The sequence below is a fragment of the Haemorhous mexicanus genome, chromosome 15 (genome assembly GCF_027477595.1).
Source record: "Haemorhous mexicanus isolate bHaeMex1 chromosome 15, bHaeMex1.pri, whole genome shotgun sequence".
NCBI classification, from domain to species: Eukaryota; Metazoa; Chordata; class Aves; order Passeriformes; family Fringillidae; genus Haemorhous; species Haemorhous mexicanus.
The window spans coordinates 11,097,147-11,115,226 of record NC_082355.1 but is presented as its reverse complement, the minus strand read 5'-3'; the positions used below and the strand labels follow the sequence as shown (position 1 = coordinate 11,115,226).

Below are 18,080 nucleotides of genomic sequence, written 5' to 3'. Positions count from 1 at the left end.
TGCAGGGCATCCATGTGACACAGATGATGCCTGGACCCAGCAAAGCACTGGAGGATTTGTCATGGTGTAAGGTCAAGGTGGCATCCAGGACTGAGGAATTTAGAAACAAAAGTGTGCCTCGGTAGAGGGAACTGAATTGCTGTGGAAAAGCACCATGCAGATGTTGTGTTGTTGCCTCTTTGTGTTTTCTAAGTGTGTGTGTGTAAAATGTAAGTGGGAAAACTCTGGGAAGAGAAGGACCTGATATACAGCTGCCTGGTGAGCTCTTGGAAGACACAAGCTTCTCCCTGTGTGGGGTTGGCATTGGAGAGCTGCAGCCTGGCCCCAGGTCCCAAGCTGGTGGTGCAGAGGTGCTGGAGGCAGCATTTGGGAGCAGCAGACACCTTTGGGTTGGAGGTCACTGCTCAAGTGTAAGCCCTATTCATGTGGCAGAAATGAGAGAAAACCGTTTCCTTCCTTCTTGCCCTGTAGGTCTTTGCTATTTGGCCTTGGAAAATGTCAGCTGTTCATCTTTTTCACTTATGTTTTGTTGGGCTGTAGAAATGGGAAAGGGCAGCTCAGTTACAGAAGAGTTCTGTGCTGTCCCTCAGGGTATATGTCCAGAAGTCTTCACTGTTTATCAGCTAAACCATGTGATGTTTTGTTTTCCTTCTTGATTTTATTCACCAGTTGCTTGTACACTGATGAAGCAGGGCCCAGAGTTTACAAGTCCCATCATGCCAGCCTCACCATTTAACAAAAATAAGTATCACCATTTATGATTGTGGCATTCAATTACACTTTTGTTTACCCACCTGCTTTCACCTGCATCATTCAGGAAAAAAAGCCCGAGGGTTGTCTCAAGCAGGAAACACAAGCATATGACACTAAGCAGAATTTTGTGGTGGGATTATTGAATGATACTTCTAGAGATATTTTTTTTTTTAAACCAGCTGATATCAGAATAATCTTCTCTATACAAGGCCCACTCTGTTTATAGTGCTCCTGGTGAAAGCAAAGGAAGCAGGGGCAGCACATCTCAAAGCAGTCAGCTGCTCTGCTCTGCACCAGGAGCCCCAGCTAGGAGCACTGCAGCTGAGGGGCAGCTGAGCATGGAGCTGGTGCCGCTGCTGACATTCCCCTGGGTTGTGCAGGCAGTGGTAAAACCACTTTTCCTGGAGCAAGCTGCTGAAAAATGTAATGACGCAGAGTGAAACTGATGCTAATTTGGAGGTGAAGCATGAAGAGAAACTGCGATCGCGTTTTTATATTTGAAGAATCATAGGCAGAGTTTGAAGCTGTAGCCTGTGCACTTCTCACAGGTTTCTTTTATCACTGTCTATGAAGAAGAGCCAAATTAGTACGTGGTGCTGTGTTGACCGTCTTATGGGGATCTGGATTTGGTCTTTCTGATTGTGTTTCTCTGCTGCCTTTTCTTGTTTGACTTGCAATAAAGAGCCAAATAACATATCATCTGCAGTGGATGTAGTACTTGCAGTAAAGGGCCAAATAACATATCCTCTGCAGTGGCTGTGCTCTGTGGCCAGCTGTCTGCTCCATCTGCCTGCCAGCACAGCTGTGGCGACCCTGCTGGGGATGGGCTTGGAGGCTGATGTGGGTTTGAAGAGCAGATTTTGGCTCCCTGGGCAGCTCTGAGCTGGTGTGGCCACAGGAATGGGCTGGTGTGCCAGTGTGCATCCCAAATGCACCCTCAGCCTCCAGCAGGGTGTGTCCAGGAGCTGACGTGCCTGGTGTATTTGAAGCACTGTGGTTGGAGGTTTCATTTCAGTTCTTGTGGCGCTCAGCTAAATGTGTCCATCTGTGTTACCAAGGACGTGTCTGTCTTTCTGCTGCATGCTAGGAAAAGGGTTCCATGATGTTGTTGTCAAATCAGAGCTAAAGATACATAAGATACCTGATCCATCCCTCTGGGATGGCTCTTGTTCCTGTGGCCATGCCCCAGATGCCATTTCTGTGCCTGTTGCCTGGACAGAACATTTGTGAAAACATAAGGACTTAGGATTTGAAAATACATAAGTTCTGCTCTGACCTTATAATGAATCTTTCATTTCCCACAAAATTCCATATTCAAAATGTAATTTATCCCCTTGGCTCTCTGCTTCAAGCCTGAAGATCAGCTCAAGGCACAGAAATCTTTGAAGAGCATGTTCAAAGACTGCAAGTAAAGCCCTGGCAGCTGCCCCATAGGATGTTATAAATGACCCAAGAAGGGATGGTCAGGGCTGCAGTTGCTATTTGAGGTGAGGGTTCCCACCTGGAGCCATTGCAGATTCTAAATTATCATGTTGTGTAATGGTGAAATGGGCTTCAGGAAAGGCTGGCAGCCCCAGGATGGGGTCCTGCCTGGTAAGAAGCAGCAGAGTTGTCTCTGCAGGCTGTGAGATGAAGGGACCTGGTTCACACTGAGTGCTGAGGAGGGTACGAGTGTGCAGGGACCAGTGCAACTGGAAAGGTCAGAGCTGTGTTCCTGCCTGGCTCTTGCCCTGGCTGATCCCAGCTGGATCTGCCATATGACCTGCCCAGCTCCTGTCCTGCAAGGCAGTCTCATTGCTGGCAGAAGTGTGGAGAAAGCTCTACTGAAATCCTTAGCTTTTGTTTCAAACAAACAGAGACACAAACAAACCCCCCTACATTGCTGCATTAGTGCTGCCCTCATTTATTGCAGCATTTATGTTCTGGATTGATTATATATGCTGAGTGTGGCAGACTGGCTTCTGCTGGAAGGGCTTCTATGTGGAGTGTGACCTTGTCTTCACTAGCAGGTGAACTTTCAGGTTGTCCTTGGGCCACCCTGGCATGTGGGAGCTGGCCAAAAGGGCTGGTCATTTGGGACTGCTGATCCAGGGTGTGGGCAGGCTACTCTCCAGCACGGGTCCACACACCAAACTCCTCAAGTGAGCAGTGGATGTATTTACAAGGCTGTCAGGTTTCCAAGCTCAATGGATTGGAGAGAAAGAATAAAACAGTGAAAACTCCCCCCCCCCCCCCACTTTCTTTCTTTTCCTAGTCTTCCTACTTCCCAGCAGCTGTTGCCATTGTTTATCCTAACACAGCAAAATCCCTTTGGAGCTGAATGGCAGCTGAACACACTGCAAGCACAGCAAATGGTTTTCTGTTTTGGTATCAGCAGTGCCTTGAACTTCAACCAGGTTATTTCTGCTGCTTACAGAAATAAAGGAAACTGCATTTCAAGGTCACTGGCAAAAATTATTCCACCGAAGTTTGGCTCATTGATTTAGCAGCTTTGAGAGATGGCGAGCAGCTCTGAGTAGGTGTATTCCTGTCCTGTAGTGAGCAGCTAATGAGTGCCAAAAAAAGAAGAGAAAAAGCCCTGTGTGGATGCATTTGGGTTTCCTGCAGCCAAGGCATGACTGAGTTCTCAATGCAGCCTTGCTGAGCTGGAGCCTATTTTAAAATCTCGAGCACTGGTGCTGCCTGTTGCCTGGAAACCTCCTCCCAGCCTCAGGCACTTACAGCCCAATCATAGCCATCGGCAGCCTTTATTTATTTCCCATCCAAAGTGTCATTCCAGGCTTCTGGTTTGTGTTTTTGTTTGCTTGTTTTTGTTTGTTACTTAAAATGAAAAGACACAAAGTGTAACCATCAAACCCAGTGGCTTTCTGTGGGAACAGCCTGCCTGGCTGTCACCGCATTGCAGAGCTGGGAGCTGGCATCTGGAGCTCTCTGAGGTGCTGGCTCAGGGGGACACAGGGAAGATGAGGAGTGGGTTGAGAGGTTGGGCTGAGAGCCTGAGGAAGCCCCCCAAGCTCCACTGGTGCCTGCAATGGGTTCCTGTGCCTTGTGACAGCCTCTTCCTCCAGGGCAAAGCCAGATCTGATCAGCTCTGAGTCTCTGCCCAGCTCACACTTGTCCCAGGTTCCCCTTCTCAGTGAGGTTGTGCCACCCTGTGTGAGATCCACAGCTCAGCATTTGGCTGACTGGAGCAGCACAGATTCACCTTTAAATCCCCCTCTGTATCCTGGGGTCTGGGTTGTAGCATCTCCCTGTGCTCACAGGAGAATGGAGGAGAGTTCAACTTGGAGATCTCCCTGTCTTAGGGTCTGGTTTTATTTTTAATTCACCTAAACTCTGGCCATCTCAAAACCTTAATTGCTGACATCAGTTACACATGGAAACTTTAAATGATTGCTCTTTCTGCTAAGTTAGTGAGTGTGATTGATCCTGATTGGACAGAATAGGATGGATCACAGGAGCCCAGCTATGAGTCAATTGTGTTTTTGTCCAGGGAGTCACTTGGGAGAGCACTGGGCTAAAATAATCTGAAAGTGGGTAAAAAAAGCTAAATGGAACAGCCAGAAGGTTTGTGTGTGAGGCATGGAAGTTGTTTCAGCTGTTCACAGGTTGTTCTTGTGATTTAAGTGATTTATTTTACAAGACTGAGAAAATTTGTTCTACCAAAGGCAGAGCTAAAGGGGGCTTTGACTCAAGATGCTGTTGAACAAAGGTTTGTGTTTTGTTTAGCAACCTTACTGCAGGCACAGAGCAGTATGCAAGGCTTATCACATCATTTATTTTCCTCTTGACTTCATTTAAGTTTGACAGGCAGCTTAGGCTCTTCTCAGGGATGCTCTTGTCTCTCAGTCTTAGTGCTGGGACATTAAATTCCAGTTGTCAGGAACAGACAGAAGAACCAGAGCCAAACCAAGGGCAGACATTTTTTTTCCATTCCCATCTTCTGTGTGTGCTGGTGGTTAAGAAAAACAATCAATTGCCAAAGAAATTGTGAGGGTGAATTAATCACAATTCATTCTCTGAAGTCCTGTCTCCTTGCTTTTCCATGGGTGGGTAAGAGCCTGAGGGGCTGCAGGGATGCTGGTCTGGTCCCTGGGTTCAGACATCATTTCTTAGTTGTGCAGAGAGGTGTGCATCTCTTGAAATTCCAAACTTTCCTGGTTTTAGCCACTAGAAACAGAAATTCCCCTTCTGTCAGCTCCTCTTTGCTGGACTTTATGGCTGCTCTGCTCTGCCTTTCTGTCTAGCACAGGTCGCTGAGCTGCTGTCTCCTCGGATTTTGTAGTCTTAGTTCCTAAGCAAAGCCTCTACAGGTGATCATCTTCTGTGGGGGAGGGAGGGAACAGAAGGGAGAGCAAAGTGCACACGGGGGAGGCAGGAACAGGAACAGCAGAGGAACAGTGGAAAGCTGTGTGCTCACAGATGGCAAAGCAAGAGGGTTCCTTGCCCTGCCTGTGCCACCGGCACCCCCAGCGCCTGAGTGAGCAAACCTCACTGCTTGTGGCCATAGCAAGGGGGAAAGACAAGTATTCAGGGAAAAATGCAGTCTGTCAAATGCTTGAGGGTTTGGGAAAATGAAATACAAAAAAAAGTCAAAGAGAAATGAGTGCTAAAACACACCGTGGTAGGTTTTCCTTTGCTAATCTCTCCCAGCTGAATGTAGTTGAAGCTCACACCGATGTTTTCTTTACTTTGGAGCCTGGTGGCTTGGTTCTCCCAGCTCCCCATGAAGATCAGTATTTCACACCCTCTCCTGTTGTTGGTGGTTGTTGGGGGGTTTGTGCTGTGGTGTGCCAAACACAAGCCCTTAGGGGCACTGCTGGACTTTGCAGTGCCCACGAGGGTGGGGGATCTTGGTCTCATCAGCCTGATCTGCCATCTCAGTGCAGTTTGCTAATCTGGCTTCTTCTCCCTGGCAGAATGAAGAGAAGAGGAACCTTTCCCTGGGGGGCCATGTGGGCTTTGACAGCCTCCCGGATCAGCTGGTCAGCAAGTCTGTCACACAAGGCTTCAGCTTCAACATCCTCTGTGTGGGTGAGCATGGTCCTTGCAAACAGCCATGGGTGGGGAGGCTGGGACCAGCATTTATTGAGTGTCCTGCTGTGCCACAAGCCTTGGCAGTGACTTCAGCAAGTCAGAAATGCCAAACTCTTAAAAAACACATTGAGTCAAGCCAGGAGGATTTCTGTAATCAGTGGGTTATTGCTCATCATCTCTGCTGCAATAGCTCTGCAATAGGAAGGATCAAAGGAAGGCTGTATATAGCAAGTTAAGTGTTTCCATGTGCTAACTGGGGTGCCTGCATGAGCAGCTTTTGCTGGGTATGATGTCTGGGTAGATACAGTCACATGCACCATGGGCTATGTGAGAGCTGCTGTTGATAACTTGGTTATTTCTGAGTTTGAGCCTGCACCCCAAATCTGGGCACAAGAGGTTTGTGTCTGAGCTGTGCCTAGTCAGTGCTTTCCAGATGTCGGAGGGTGTGAATCATGGTCGTCTCAGTGTTTAGAAAGGGAGGAGGACTGTTCCTTACTGTCTTTAAAATAACCTTTTTATATTCTTGGCTTTTAATTTTGACATTGATGTGATCTAACAGGCAATGCTGGGTGGAGTACTAGAGACCAATTCCTTTCAGTGATGAGATGAGCATCATTTCTTTTTTGGCTGGTTCTTGTGTAGTATATGAGGTCTGAAGTATTGAAACCTGCTAGACCAGCAGAAATACAGCAGCTCCTACAGCTTTCTATAGACTGTGCAGTGAAGGATATTTCCTCAGATTTTGCCTCTCTTCACCCCCATGACCAGTAGGGCTGTGTGTAGTGAATAAGGAGTTTAAATGAGGCTCCTTCTAGGCCAAACTGGAAAATACCAGTCTTGTTTCATTACCAGGATCAGCAGTTCAAAGCCTTTCTGCTCACAAACAGCTTGTCAGCCAAATATTCTGGGATAGAGGTTTTTGTGATGCGTCCCAAGTGTCCTTCAATAGCTACTAAAACTGTCCTCTCCACAGCTTCTCTAGTGCAGAATGCCAGGCAAAGCCAGGGGTCATGGAAAGGAAATCAGTGTGCTTTGCTGTGCTGCTGTGTTTTGTGTGATACCAGGAGACAAGCCCCAAGTGCTCTATGTTTGCATTAAACATGGGAGACCTTCAGGAAGGCAGACACCTGTCTGTGTGACACCCGTGTGACAATCACATGTCTGTCCACCAGCCATTCCTGGTGACCTTCCACAGTGTCCTTCAGTTCTCTAATTAACGTGCTTTGAAGTGGCAAATTCATGCTGCAGTGAGCTGCTGGTTTGTCCTCCCCAGGTGAGACTGGCATTGGGAAGTCCACGCTGATGAACACCCTGTTCAACACCACCTTTGAGACGGAGGAAGCCAGTCACTACGAGAGCGCCGTGCGCCTGCGCCCGCGCACCTACGACCTGCAGGAGAGCAACGTGCACCTGAAGCTGACCATCGTGGATGCAGTTGGATTTGGGGATCAGATCAATAAGGACGAAAGGCAGGTCTTGTGCCATCTGCTTGGTGTTTCTGCCTCGTGCGTAGACATCGACTGCCTGCAGTTCCCCTTGCAGCGCTGCAGAAGTGTCTGTATCTCTGGTAAAGGAGTCGCTGCCTGTAGTGGTTCTGGGGACAAAAGGTAGAGGGTGAACAGCCAGAAAGAGAGGTCACAGGAGGCCTTTCCAGCAGAGATTGCTGTCCTCTGGGAGCGTGAGCTGTTAACCAGCTGTCCTCAGAGCAGGGTCAGGAATTATCTGTTCTGAACTTGTCTCATTTAACCACACAGACATCTTGTTCAAGCCCCAGGTAAAGGCTTTCTGGGATCCCAGGGTGTCCCAGGGTCATGTTGCATTGCTGCAGTCAGACAGCTGAGCCTGAAATCTGGGCAGAGTGTGATATGGGGCAGTAGTCATCTTTCTGTGCTCCACTGTCCTTAGACTTTGCAGTGCAGCCTCAAGAATCTCCAGCAGCCTTTAGATTATAAGATCTGTGTGTAAACCTCACACTTTTCCCATTGCAAAGCTGAATTGTTTGAGTCTTATAGCTCATTTTTAAGTGATATCATGGAACGTCTAGGAGAATTCCTTCAGCCTTGAGACAGTTTAGATTTGTGCTGCAGTGGCTGGTTTGCTAATGGGATGGTTTTAGTTACAGGCCCATTGTAGAGTACATTGATACGCAGTTTGAAAACTATTTGCAAGAAGAGCTGAAAATCCGCCGGTCTCTGTTCAACTACCACGACACGAGGATCCACGTCTGCCTCTACTTCATCACCCCCACCGGGCACTCGCTCAAGTCCTTGGACCTGGTGACAATGAAGAAGCTGGATAGCAAGGTAGGGGCTTGGAGACTGCAGTCCCTCTTTCTGGAATGCTTCTGTTGGTACTGATTGTCCTGTGGAAGGTTTTGTTCTTTCTGTGCAAGGGCTGGACTCCTTCCTGTGTGGCAGCTGAGCCATTCTTAGGACTCTGGTAAAGCTTTGTCTGGCCTGGGGGTTGCTGAGGTCCTGTGCTTGTTTTCTCACTGACTTTCCTGAAGAATGTCAGGGAAAGCTTGTTTCCCTGTTGATTGTGTGAATTCCAGAGTGTCCCTCTACTGTAAGAATCTTACCCAGATTAGCTGATATTTATCAGAGCCATCAGCTGCAGCTCTATTAGGTGTGCAGGTGAGGATGCCTTCCAGCTTCAGCAGTTAAATTTTGGAGTCCCCTTTGCTGTCCTGTTCTGTCAGCAGGGACAGAGGGGCTGAGAGCCCCCAGAATTGTAGTTGTCCTAAGTGGTCAGTGCTGAGGAGACAAGGGCTGTGTGTGCTGGTGCACAGGGAGTGTATGAGCTGTTGCTGCTGGCAGTGCCAAGTGATCTGGGTAGGAGATCACAGTATCTTCTTGAAGTGTAGATGTGGTGAAGAATTCTCAAAGTCAGGAATCCTAAAAGTGGGTGATGAGAGGGTCTGCTGGAGTTCTTTGTTGTGCATAAGCTGTTCTGCCTTAGGGGGCAGGGTGTTACCTAACCAACTACTTGCTTATATTCCATGCAGCTGGGAGCAAGTTTCTGACATAGTTTTGGGTATTCCAGCTGGCTTCCACAGAGCTGCAGGAGGTTTCAAAGGTCACTAGTGGCAGCAGAATCTCTTCTTTTCTTCTCAATGATTTCCTGCCTTTCAGAGTATTGTTTTAGCAGCAGGCTGGTTCCTTTTAGGTGGCAGGTGCTGTTCAGCCTGCAGAGGGACAGGCATGGGACCCTGCAGGACCTGGGGATCCCCTGGATTACACTGAGGCAGCACTCTCTTCTCTGGCTGTTGTTCACGTGCAGCTCTGTTGGACTTTCCTGCTGGGTTGAGTTCCCCTGTGCAGTCCCTGCTGCTTGCCCTTGCCACCTTGGGCTCATGGCCTGCTTTCCCTTGGCCCCAGGCCAGAGCAGGCACTGGCTTCCTGTTGCAGTGGGCTGTTTGTAGCTTTGGCTGTTACACTGACTTCATCGGGAATCTGAAAACTTTCCCTTAATAAACTTTTGTCTCTTGGTACAGTGCCAGCATTACATATTCCCAGAAATATTTTTGGAGGAAAACTTTTGCACTATTCCCCTTGGTGCTGGTAGTCCCACAAAGCATTTCTCTCCTTTCCTTCTCATTCCCTACTTTTCACATCTCCCTGTGGTTGCCTTTAATGTGGTCCTTTGGTAGTACCAAAATAAATCCTTTGTGCTTGTGCACAGATGAAAATTTTGTGCGCAGGCAAACTTTTTATATTTCCAAACTTCCACTTTAATAGCCCTCTCTGGAGTCATTTTATGCCTTTGTTCTCATCTCCCTTCTTGCCACAGCATGAGAACATCCTGGATTTCATGCTGTGGTGGCCTCACACAAGTGGGCACATGGAAGTGAATAAGCAAGTGGAGCCCATTGATATTTTCTGGTCATCAGGGATTTATGTTGCATTTCTGCAGCGGTGTCATCCCAGGACATGGGAGTGCTTCCCAGGCCTTCCCTGAGGGCTTGTGCAGTGCTGTGCCCCTTTCCCACTCCAGATGAACCATTTGTGCTGGGAGCTGCTGTGTGGGCAGGGTGAAGGGGGGTGTCAGCACAGCCCAGGCAGTTCTGCCCTCTCAGTGGGAGCAGTGGGTGGTCGCTGAGCAGAGGTGATGTGCACTGGCTCGTGTGTGCTGCTGTGTGAGCACACCTGAACCTCCCTTCTTGAGAGCTTTGTGTGGCCCTTGTTTTGCTGGTGAATGGAGCCTGTGGAGATGGAAGGTACATCAGAGGCAATGCTGTGCTCTGCTGCTCAGCCTCTGGGACTGGTTTAACAGGGAGTTTGTAGGACTGTGGCTCAGTTCCACCTTTGCTTTAGCCCACAAGTGACATGATGTGTGGTCCTGGGCAGGCTTCTGGCTCTGTGACAATTTCAATAACCAATCTTGCTTTTAGTGTAAAGTCTACAAAATCCCTTCTGGGTAAAGCTTTGTAAACAGAATCTTCCATTGTACTGTAAGACAATATCTGTTTGGCTGAGCTCATGGTCAGCTGTTATCTGGGGTATTTAGTTACAGCCAGAGAGCAGGAGCATCTTCACAAGTGCTTGTAGATGGGTGGAGTTTGGCTGGCTGGCTGCTAGTGGGAAGCACATAGGGCCTGACAGGTGTAGACTTTCCACTGGGTTTAACCTGGGACAAGAAGGAGATAAATCATTGTGCATTTGTATCAGATGAGAAGGTGATTTATTGATTTAAAACCCAGCCCTGTCAGGGGAAATGGTGGAGCAGTGTGCGCAGCCAGAAGGGTCCTGGAGCTCACTGCTTGTCCTGGATGGTTTTCAGTCACCATGTGCTGCTTGAGCTGTGGCTGAGTGCCTGCCCTCTGAGAGATGACACATCCTAGGCAGGTGGGGATGCTTCAGGCAGCCTGTGCCTCAGCTCTTTGGCTTCCAAAGTAGGATTTGCCTGTTGGCTTCACTGCAGCTTGCATTCAGGAACAGTTTGGAGATGGGGAAAAATTCAGCTGTGTTTCACAGGGCAGAAGTGCCTACAGTCTTATTGCATCAGCAAAATTATTTTCTACCAAATGACAAGTTCCTGTAAGTTTTATTTTTGGAGATGAGAAGCAGCTCTGGTCAGAAAGACTTGAGAAGGAGGTGCATTTTTGCCTGTGTGCATGGAAGCTCCTTGTCCTGTCTGAAGCACAGACTTCCTCTGGTCATAATTCCAGCTCCAGCAAAGCCCTCCAGCACATGTCCTGACAGGCAAGGGGACACTGCACCCCTGTCACATTCAGTGGGGTCACATGCCAGTAGACAACTGCATGATTTTATTACTAGATCTTCAGATAGGGAATATTGCTCTTGCACCATAGATACAAGAATGTTTCTCTAGGATTTTGCCTTCAACCCAAGATCAACATTATTTGTGTAAAAAGACTGGACAGAGAACCCTCATGTAGTTCTGGCGTTCCTTCCTTTTATTTGGGTTTTAAAACCTGCTCAGCAGAAGAGGTGACTTTTCTTCTCTAGCTTGGTATGTAAAAGTTTGTCGCTGATCTCTGTGTCACAGGCTTGGCCTTGGCATGGAGGAGGGTGTGTGGAAGGTGCTGTGGGGAGGTAGGGTCAGACATGCAGTTCAGTAGCATCTCGTGCCTCACTGGTTTCTTTTTTCCAAACTCTTCCATCCCTTCTCTCTGTTGTGAAGGAATGAACCCATTCTGGACTCTGGACACACTCAAATGCCATATCCATGCCTTCCCAATACTGATGTGGTTGTTGATTATTGGAAACATGACTTGTAAAACCCCTTTGTGTTGTAAATTCCATGTCAGCAGGTGTTCACTGAGTTGCCTTTTCAAAATGCGAGAAATCTGGTTGAGGGCACTCGAACCAGCCTTGGTTTGTGATTTGAGTAGTGCTGAGACCACAGTGGTGACCACAGAGCACAGCCTGTCTCTGCTGCTAGAAAGCTGCTCCAGGCTTTGCACCCCTGCATTGCTGTAAGCAGGGCTGGAGTCCCGTGGAAAGAGAAGGGGAAATTGCTTGGCCTGACTGAAAGGGGATGTGAGCCCTGAGCTGACCCTTTTTCTGTGGGAGATGGTGAATCCAAGCCTCCTCAGGTCTTAGCAGGTCAGAGAGACACCCAGCTGTGGTCATGGCCCTTTTACCTTTGCAATGAGGACATGGACCTGCTGAGCAGGGGAGTGAGCAGCAGGCCTTTTTCTGTGGGGGATGTGCTCCTTGGTGAAAGAGTCCAGGTCAGTGGCTGAGAAAAAGAGGAGTTTATTCTCTCAGATACATTTGCAATGAGTAAATTTAGACTATTTTCATTCAAAGTAAATGCTTTTGTGTTTAGTGAGTGCTAAACCACTAAACAGACAGGGAGGGGGAGCGGTGGTGTGGGGAGAACCCAAGAAATGTGGAAAAAACACTGACCTACAGAGAACTTGTACTGGCAAAGCAAAGCCATTTGTTTTAATAAAATGGTTGCTGTGAATTTCAGCTCTGTAGGACAAAAAGCATTGGCTGTAGGGAAATGTTAGATGGCAAATCAGACTTTCCCCTTATTTGTCTGAGTTCTTGTGTTTCACTGCTGTGAATTTGGCTGCTGTTCAGACAGATGAGTTCTGCTGTTTGTTGAAGCAGTGGTTTCAGTATCACACGTGGCTTTTCTGGGCACAGCAGCATTGTCTAGCACAGGTTCCTGTGATAGATCCAGCCTCACTGTAGCTCTCTGAAGCATAATGAACCCCATCACTCCTGATGGATGGAGGATGTGGCCCTTGTTTACTTTGATCTTGGAGGGTGCTGGGCACAGGGACACCTCCACACTGTGCAGCTGGTGGGTGGCTTTGAAGCCCAGGTAGATGAAGTTGTGTGGGCTATAGTGACTGCTGGCTGATGTGAAACCAAAGCTGAGTAAGAACACATGAAAATAAATACATTTGCTGTATGGCATCCTGCCCTTCTCTCCATATAACCCACATGACACAGCCAAGTTGTCATCCTCACCAAGAGGCTCATGGAGTCCTTGGGGAGGGTCATCAGCTGCTGTCAGAGATCTGAGGAGTCCCTGCTCTTTCCACTTGAGCATGGGAAGGCTTCACATCAGCTCACTGTGCGTTTCACCCTCGTGCTTGTCTTGTAAAACATCCTGTCAGCACAGCCAGCGTGGAGGGTGACAGCTCAGATGTGACAGCTACACCATGTCTGCCTCCCTCCCCCTGTGTGACAAAACACAGCGAGAGCAGGGCTTTGATTTGCTCCTTGTGTGGTTTATCTGAAGTCGTGTAGCCAAGTGAGTCCTGGAGAACTCTTCCCTCTAGTGTTCAGCAGAGCTGGGCTGCAGCTCCTGTGTCAGCAGAGCTCCAGGTGATTTTTGGGAGGTGTAGAACAGCCAGCGAGCAGGATTGGGGTCACCCCCGGGCTCAACACAATTGCTCACCTGGGTATTTGTCCTTCCTCCCTGCCCTGTGCTCCAGGTGAACATCATCCCAATCATTGCCAAAGCAGACACCATCTCCAAGAGCGAGCTGCACAAGTTCAAGATCAAGATCATGAGCGAGCTGGTCAGCAATGGGGTGCAGATCTACCAGTTCCCCACGGACGACGAGGCCGTGGCCGAGATCAACTCTGTGATGAATGTGGGTAACGCTGCCACTCCCATCACTGCTGCAAGTTCTGACCAATTAAATTGCTGCACAAAAGCACATCTGAGGGGCAAGTTTCATTGGGAATGTCCAGACACTAAATCAGTGTCCTGGTTTGAAAAGGAAGTGAGTTTTTTGGGATGCTGGGTGCTGTTGGAAAGCCCAGCTGTGGGTCTCGCAGATGGCAAAGGCTGTGGCATACAGAATTAATTAAAATGTGGCTCATGTTTAATCTGGGGGCTCTGTGGAGAAACTTAGCTCTAGAATTTATTTTATTGAATTTTTGGAAAATGCTTTCCTCAAAATTAATTCTGTCTGTTCTTAGGCTAATTTGTGTTTGAGGAAGAAGGAACTGTGAATAAAATGTGACAGTTAAGATTTACATTACATCTTGTGACTTAAGGAGGCTGACCAGAGAAAACCCAATTTAAAGTAAAGAAGAAAAATCTTTAATCTCTATTTTGTCTTTTTTGAAATTCAGAGATCAAATTCAGACCTGACCAAAGCACATGCAAAAACACTTTTAAGCTTCCTGTCTCCCAAATCACAGTGCAGCTATGCCAGTAGAAACAACTGAAATGTTTCCATGTTAATTTTATAAATCAAAAGTAGCTTTTTCATCAAAATGACCATTTTCCTGCATAGCTGTTTCTGATTAAATGCTTTGTCTTTTCTTTCACCCTTTGCCCCACCTTTTTTTTTATTTTTAAATTCAGTCATCAGTTGGTTTCTAGGTGGACTAGATACATGTTTTCACTCTAATAGTTCTTTTTTGCTGAAATCATGAAAACCTTGGAGGATTCACTCTTACTTAAATAATTGCAAGCTGTGTCTACTGGGGAGAAAAACAGGAGTCAAAACAGTCAACAGTCAAGCTTGCTTGGCTTTTTTTTTTCCTCTTCCTTCCTCCAATGAAAATATATTTGGCCACTTCTATGAGTTCCACACTTCTGGATCCATTTCTTTTTAAACATGAAGGATTTTGTCAGCCTCACCCCACTGAAGCACCCACTCCTTCCTTGCAGTCCTGAGGGGGGTGTCCTGTTTCCTCCTGTGCCTGCTGCCTGGCAGGCTTGGCGAGCAGTGGGGACATGCTGTATCCTGCACATGTCCCTTGCAGTGCCCACACACTCATGCTGTGCCAAGGCCTGTGTGGATGTCCCTGCCTTTCAGCAAGGCAGGGAGTGCCCCACTCCTGGAGTGTGCAGCCTGGCAGAGGGATGGAGTGGAGCACTGATGACCATGCTGTTCCTACAATATTCCCCAGCTGGTACAGCCCAGACAGCATTGCTGGTAAGCTCTGCTGTGGCCCCTCACCACTCTCTGTAGCAATATCCCAGCTTGTAGTAGAGATTGCTCCGAGTGTCAGAAATTGCAGGTTCAAAGAAGGGACTCAGGGAAGCAGCTCCTGTGTCTGGGTGAGGGGGAGCTAAGGGTCAGGCTGATCTCTGGGGGTTGTCCCATGCACTGAATCCCTGCCCTTGGCTCTGTTTCAGGCTCATCTGCCCTTTGCTGTGGTCGGCAGCACGGAGGAGGTGAAGGTTGGGAACAAGCTGGTGCGAGCTCGGCAGTACCCGTGGGGAGTGGTGCAAGGTGAGGGGCCAAGCCCACCCCAGACCCTCCCAGCCCTGCCCTCCAGCAGCACCTCTGCATGAAGGTGCCCTGTGACCAGCAGTGCAGGCGTGTCCCCTGCAGCCTTTGTGGGTTGGCCAGTCTTTCCTTTGAGTTGCCATTCCTGCAGCAGGTAGGAAGGTCAGCAGGAATCCCTGCATCCAGGGGGTTGTGTTGTGCCCTGAGCAGGACAGCAGGCTCCTCAGGATGAGAGTATCTGGAGCCAGTCCTGTGTGCCTTGTGTTCCCCCACCACACCTGCAGTTTGCTGACCTGTCCCTTCCCTTTGTCAGTGGAGAATGAGAGTCACTGTGACTTTGTGAAGCTGCGGGAAATGCTGATCCGGGTGAACATGGAGGATCTGCGGGAGCAGACCCACACCCGCCACTACGAGCTCTACCGCAGGTGCAAGCTGGAGGAGATGGGCTTCAAGGACACAGATCCAGACAACCAGCCCTTCAGGTGAGTGGCCTTCACATCTAGCATCAGTTTAGAGTGAGGTTTTGGTACTGACAGCCCCAAAAAATGGAGGTTTGTAGGTAAATGTACAGTGCCATGCTGGAAAATGCCAGCGCTGGGTTTGAGCTTTGCAGCTGATTTGGATGTTCCCTTCCCTGCCTGTTTTTCCAACAGCACAGACAGGCATGCATTTCCCCATCACTAACTCATCCGTATCCAGAGAGTCTGGATTTCATTTACTTTCTTCCCCAGCCTCCAAGAAACATACGAGACCAAAAGGAAAGAGTTCTTGGGTGAGCTCCAGAGGAAAGAGGAAGAAATGAGACAAATGTTTGTTAACAAAGTCAAGGAGACAGAGGCAGAGCTGAAGGAGAAGGAGAGAGAGGTGGGTGTGCCAAAAATTTGCAAGGAATCCAAACTGCAGCCAGCAGGGAATCTGGGTCTGGGCAATGCATGAATCCTGGAAAGCACATTCCAGCAAAGCTCACCAGCCAAAGCACAAACACATCACTGGTTTAGGTGCCTCAGAAACTAGTCTTCCCAGTCCTGTGCCACGTGGAAGTACAGCTGCTGCCTGGGGAGTGAAAGCCAGTGGCAGGACGTTTAGGTGAGCATCCCTGTCACAGAGATTTGCCTCTTGTGGCTCACTGGACAGCAGAGTAAAGGGGGCAGCTGGGCTGGGGTCCCCAGTCAGTGAGTCTAGTGGAGTCCCCAGTGTGAGGCCTCAGGAAGCAGCTGTGACTGGGGAGGAATTAAATGGGCCATCCTCAGAACTAGTGAGGAACAAAAGATCCTGCAATGTCCCCAGCCCCTGTGCAGAGCCAAAATCCCCTGTGCTCAGCTGCAGGGCTCATGCTGCCTCTGCTTTGCTGTGTGGTGTCAGGGAGAGATGAATTTATTGTGTCTTCCCTGCTTTTGGTGGCCCTGGGTGCTGTGGTGGGGATTTGTGTGGGAGGTGTGACAGGGCTCCTGGGGCAGGGCTGGCACAGCCAAAATGAGCTGAATGCCATGCTCAGAGGGTCTGTCTACTACCAGCTGCATGAGAAGTTTGAGCACTTAAAAAGGATACACCAGGAAGAGAAAAGGAAGGTGGAGGAGAAGAGGAGGGAGCTGGAGGAAGAGATGAACGCCTTCAACAGGCGGAAAGTGGCAGTGGAAACCTTGCAGTCCCAATCCTTGCAGGCTACCTCACAGCAGCCGCTGAAGAAGGACAAAGACAAGAAAAAGTAAGTGTCTGAACTGGAGTTTTCCTCCTCTGTCACTGGAAGGCTGGGAGTCTGCTCACATGCTTTAATGTTTGGTCATTTGTTTAAACATCATACAGAGAAAAGGAGGTTTTGGAATCCTAACTCCCATCCTTTGATTCTTTGCTTAAAGCAGAGGAGAGATGAGCCCCTCCTGTGCCCAAGCACTGCCCAGAGAAGCCTGGGCAGCTGGAGGTGGGAGGGATTTGCAATTTGGGGCCATTCTCTAAGGGCTGATGGGCCCATGGGGTTCTCTCTTGCCTCTGTGACAGCCAGCTCAGGTTGTGAAATGGGGCTCCAAGGCACAGTTCTGATTACAAGAAAATTCTTTTCTCCTAAAGGCAGAGTTCTTATCTTAGCTTGCTGCACATTAATTGACATTGCTGAAGCCAGCAGGAACAGAGGTATGTAAATATTGGTGTTTCAGCTACCTGATTGCGTAGTGATAGACCAGGAATGGGACAAACAGGTTTAAAAAGAAAAGATGTTGGGGGGTTATCCTGCTTCCAATTCAAGCTGGTCCCTAAGGAACCCTGGCTAGGGAGCAAAATGAAGCACTGTCATGCAAACTGGTAATTCTGCTGTGGCAGCATTGTTACTTCCCCATGCCTGAAGGAGGTCAAGAGTCAGAACTGCATTCTATCAAATCCAGAGCAGGCTGGTGGCAAGGCTTTCTGAGCCTCTTAATGATGGCAAGAAAAAAAGACCATGAAGAGTAGCAACACCCAAGTTTGTGCTTGACAGCACAGCATTCAGCTCCTCGCTGCTGATGAGATCTTGTGCTCTGTCATTCCCCTGCTGTGAGCTGCAGCAGCAGAGGAGCTCATTCTGTGTACTGACATCCTAGCAATTTGTTTCTTCCTGTGGAAGATAATGGGGTAGATTACTTGAGTGTTTCCTTGGAATGTAAATGTGAAAAGTGTTCTCTTCTGCAGACTGCTCAACATGCTCCGGGCGTGGTCCACCTCACGCACAGAGTCTAAATGGTTTTTAAAATTATTTGCTGAAAATAGGGTTTAATCTGAATTAGAAGCTGAATCCTAGGGCTTTCTTGGACCCAGGACTGCTTTGGGAAGGTGAGCACAGTGGTAACTTGTGCAAGCGATGCCAGGGGCAGGCAAGGACTGTGAACATGGGCCAAGAAATGCTGCAGCTTCCCCTCTGCTCCTTCTGGCTGCAACAGAAAAGGTTCTCCTGCACTTTGCTGGGTTTAGCCCACCTCTAGCTGTGAGTCTGGGCCCTTGCTCTTTGAGGTAGCAATAGGAACGAGCCATGGTCAGGAGCAGGGCTGGGAGGGAGCTCGGTGGTGTGCAGAGGTCCCAGGGGCACCCACAGCCTGGGCTCTGCACACTGGGGGACCCCACATGGTGCTGGGGCAGGGGGGCTCTA

At 48.7% G+C, this 18,080-nt stretch overlaps 1 protein-coding gene across 3 annotated transcripts in view; it reads left to right on the top strand.

Moving 5' to 3' along the window:
* Positions 1–18,080, top strand: part of SEPTIN8 (septin 8) — a 32,043-nt gene that overhangs the window by 10,664 nt on the left and 3,299 nt on the right. The window contains exons 2-10 of one of the 3 annotated variants that reach the window (XM_059860577.1): positions 5,673–5,787; positions 7,064–7,259; positions 7,913–8,093; positions 13,211–13,372; positions 14,875–14,971; positions 15,282–15,450; positions 15,700–15,832; positions 16,483–16,673; positions 17,033–17,095. In XM_059860577.1, the coding sequence (XP_059716560.1) occupies positions 5,673–5,787; positions 7,064–7,259; positions 7,913–8,093; positions 13,211–13,372; positions 14,875–14,971; positions 15,282–15,450; positions 15,700–15,832; positions 16,483–16,673; positions 17,033–17,069 (1,281 nt within the window). In that variant the 3' untranslated portion in view covers positions 17,070–17,095. Of the gene's footprint in view, positions 1–5,672; positions 5,788–7,063; positions 7,260–7,906; positions 8,094–13,210; positions 13,373–14,874; positions 14,972–15,281; positions 15,451–15,699; positions 15,833–16,482; positions 16,674–17,032; positions 17,096–18,080 lie in introns of all 3 variants that reach the window. The other 2 variants (XM_059860576.1, XM_059860578.1) reach the window with 2 other exon arrangements.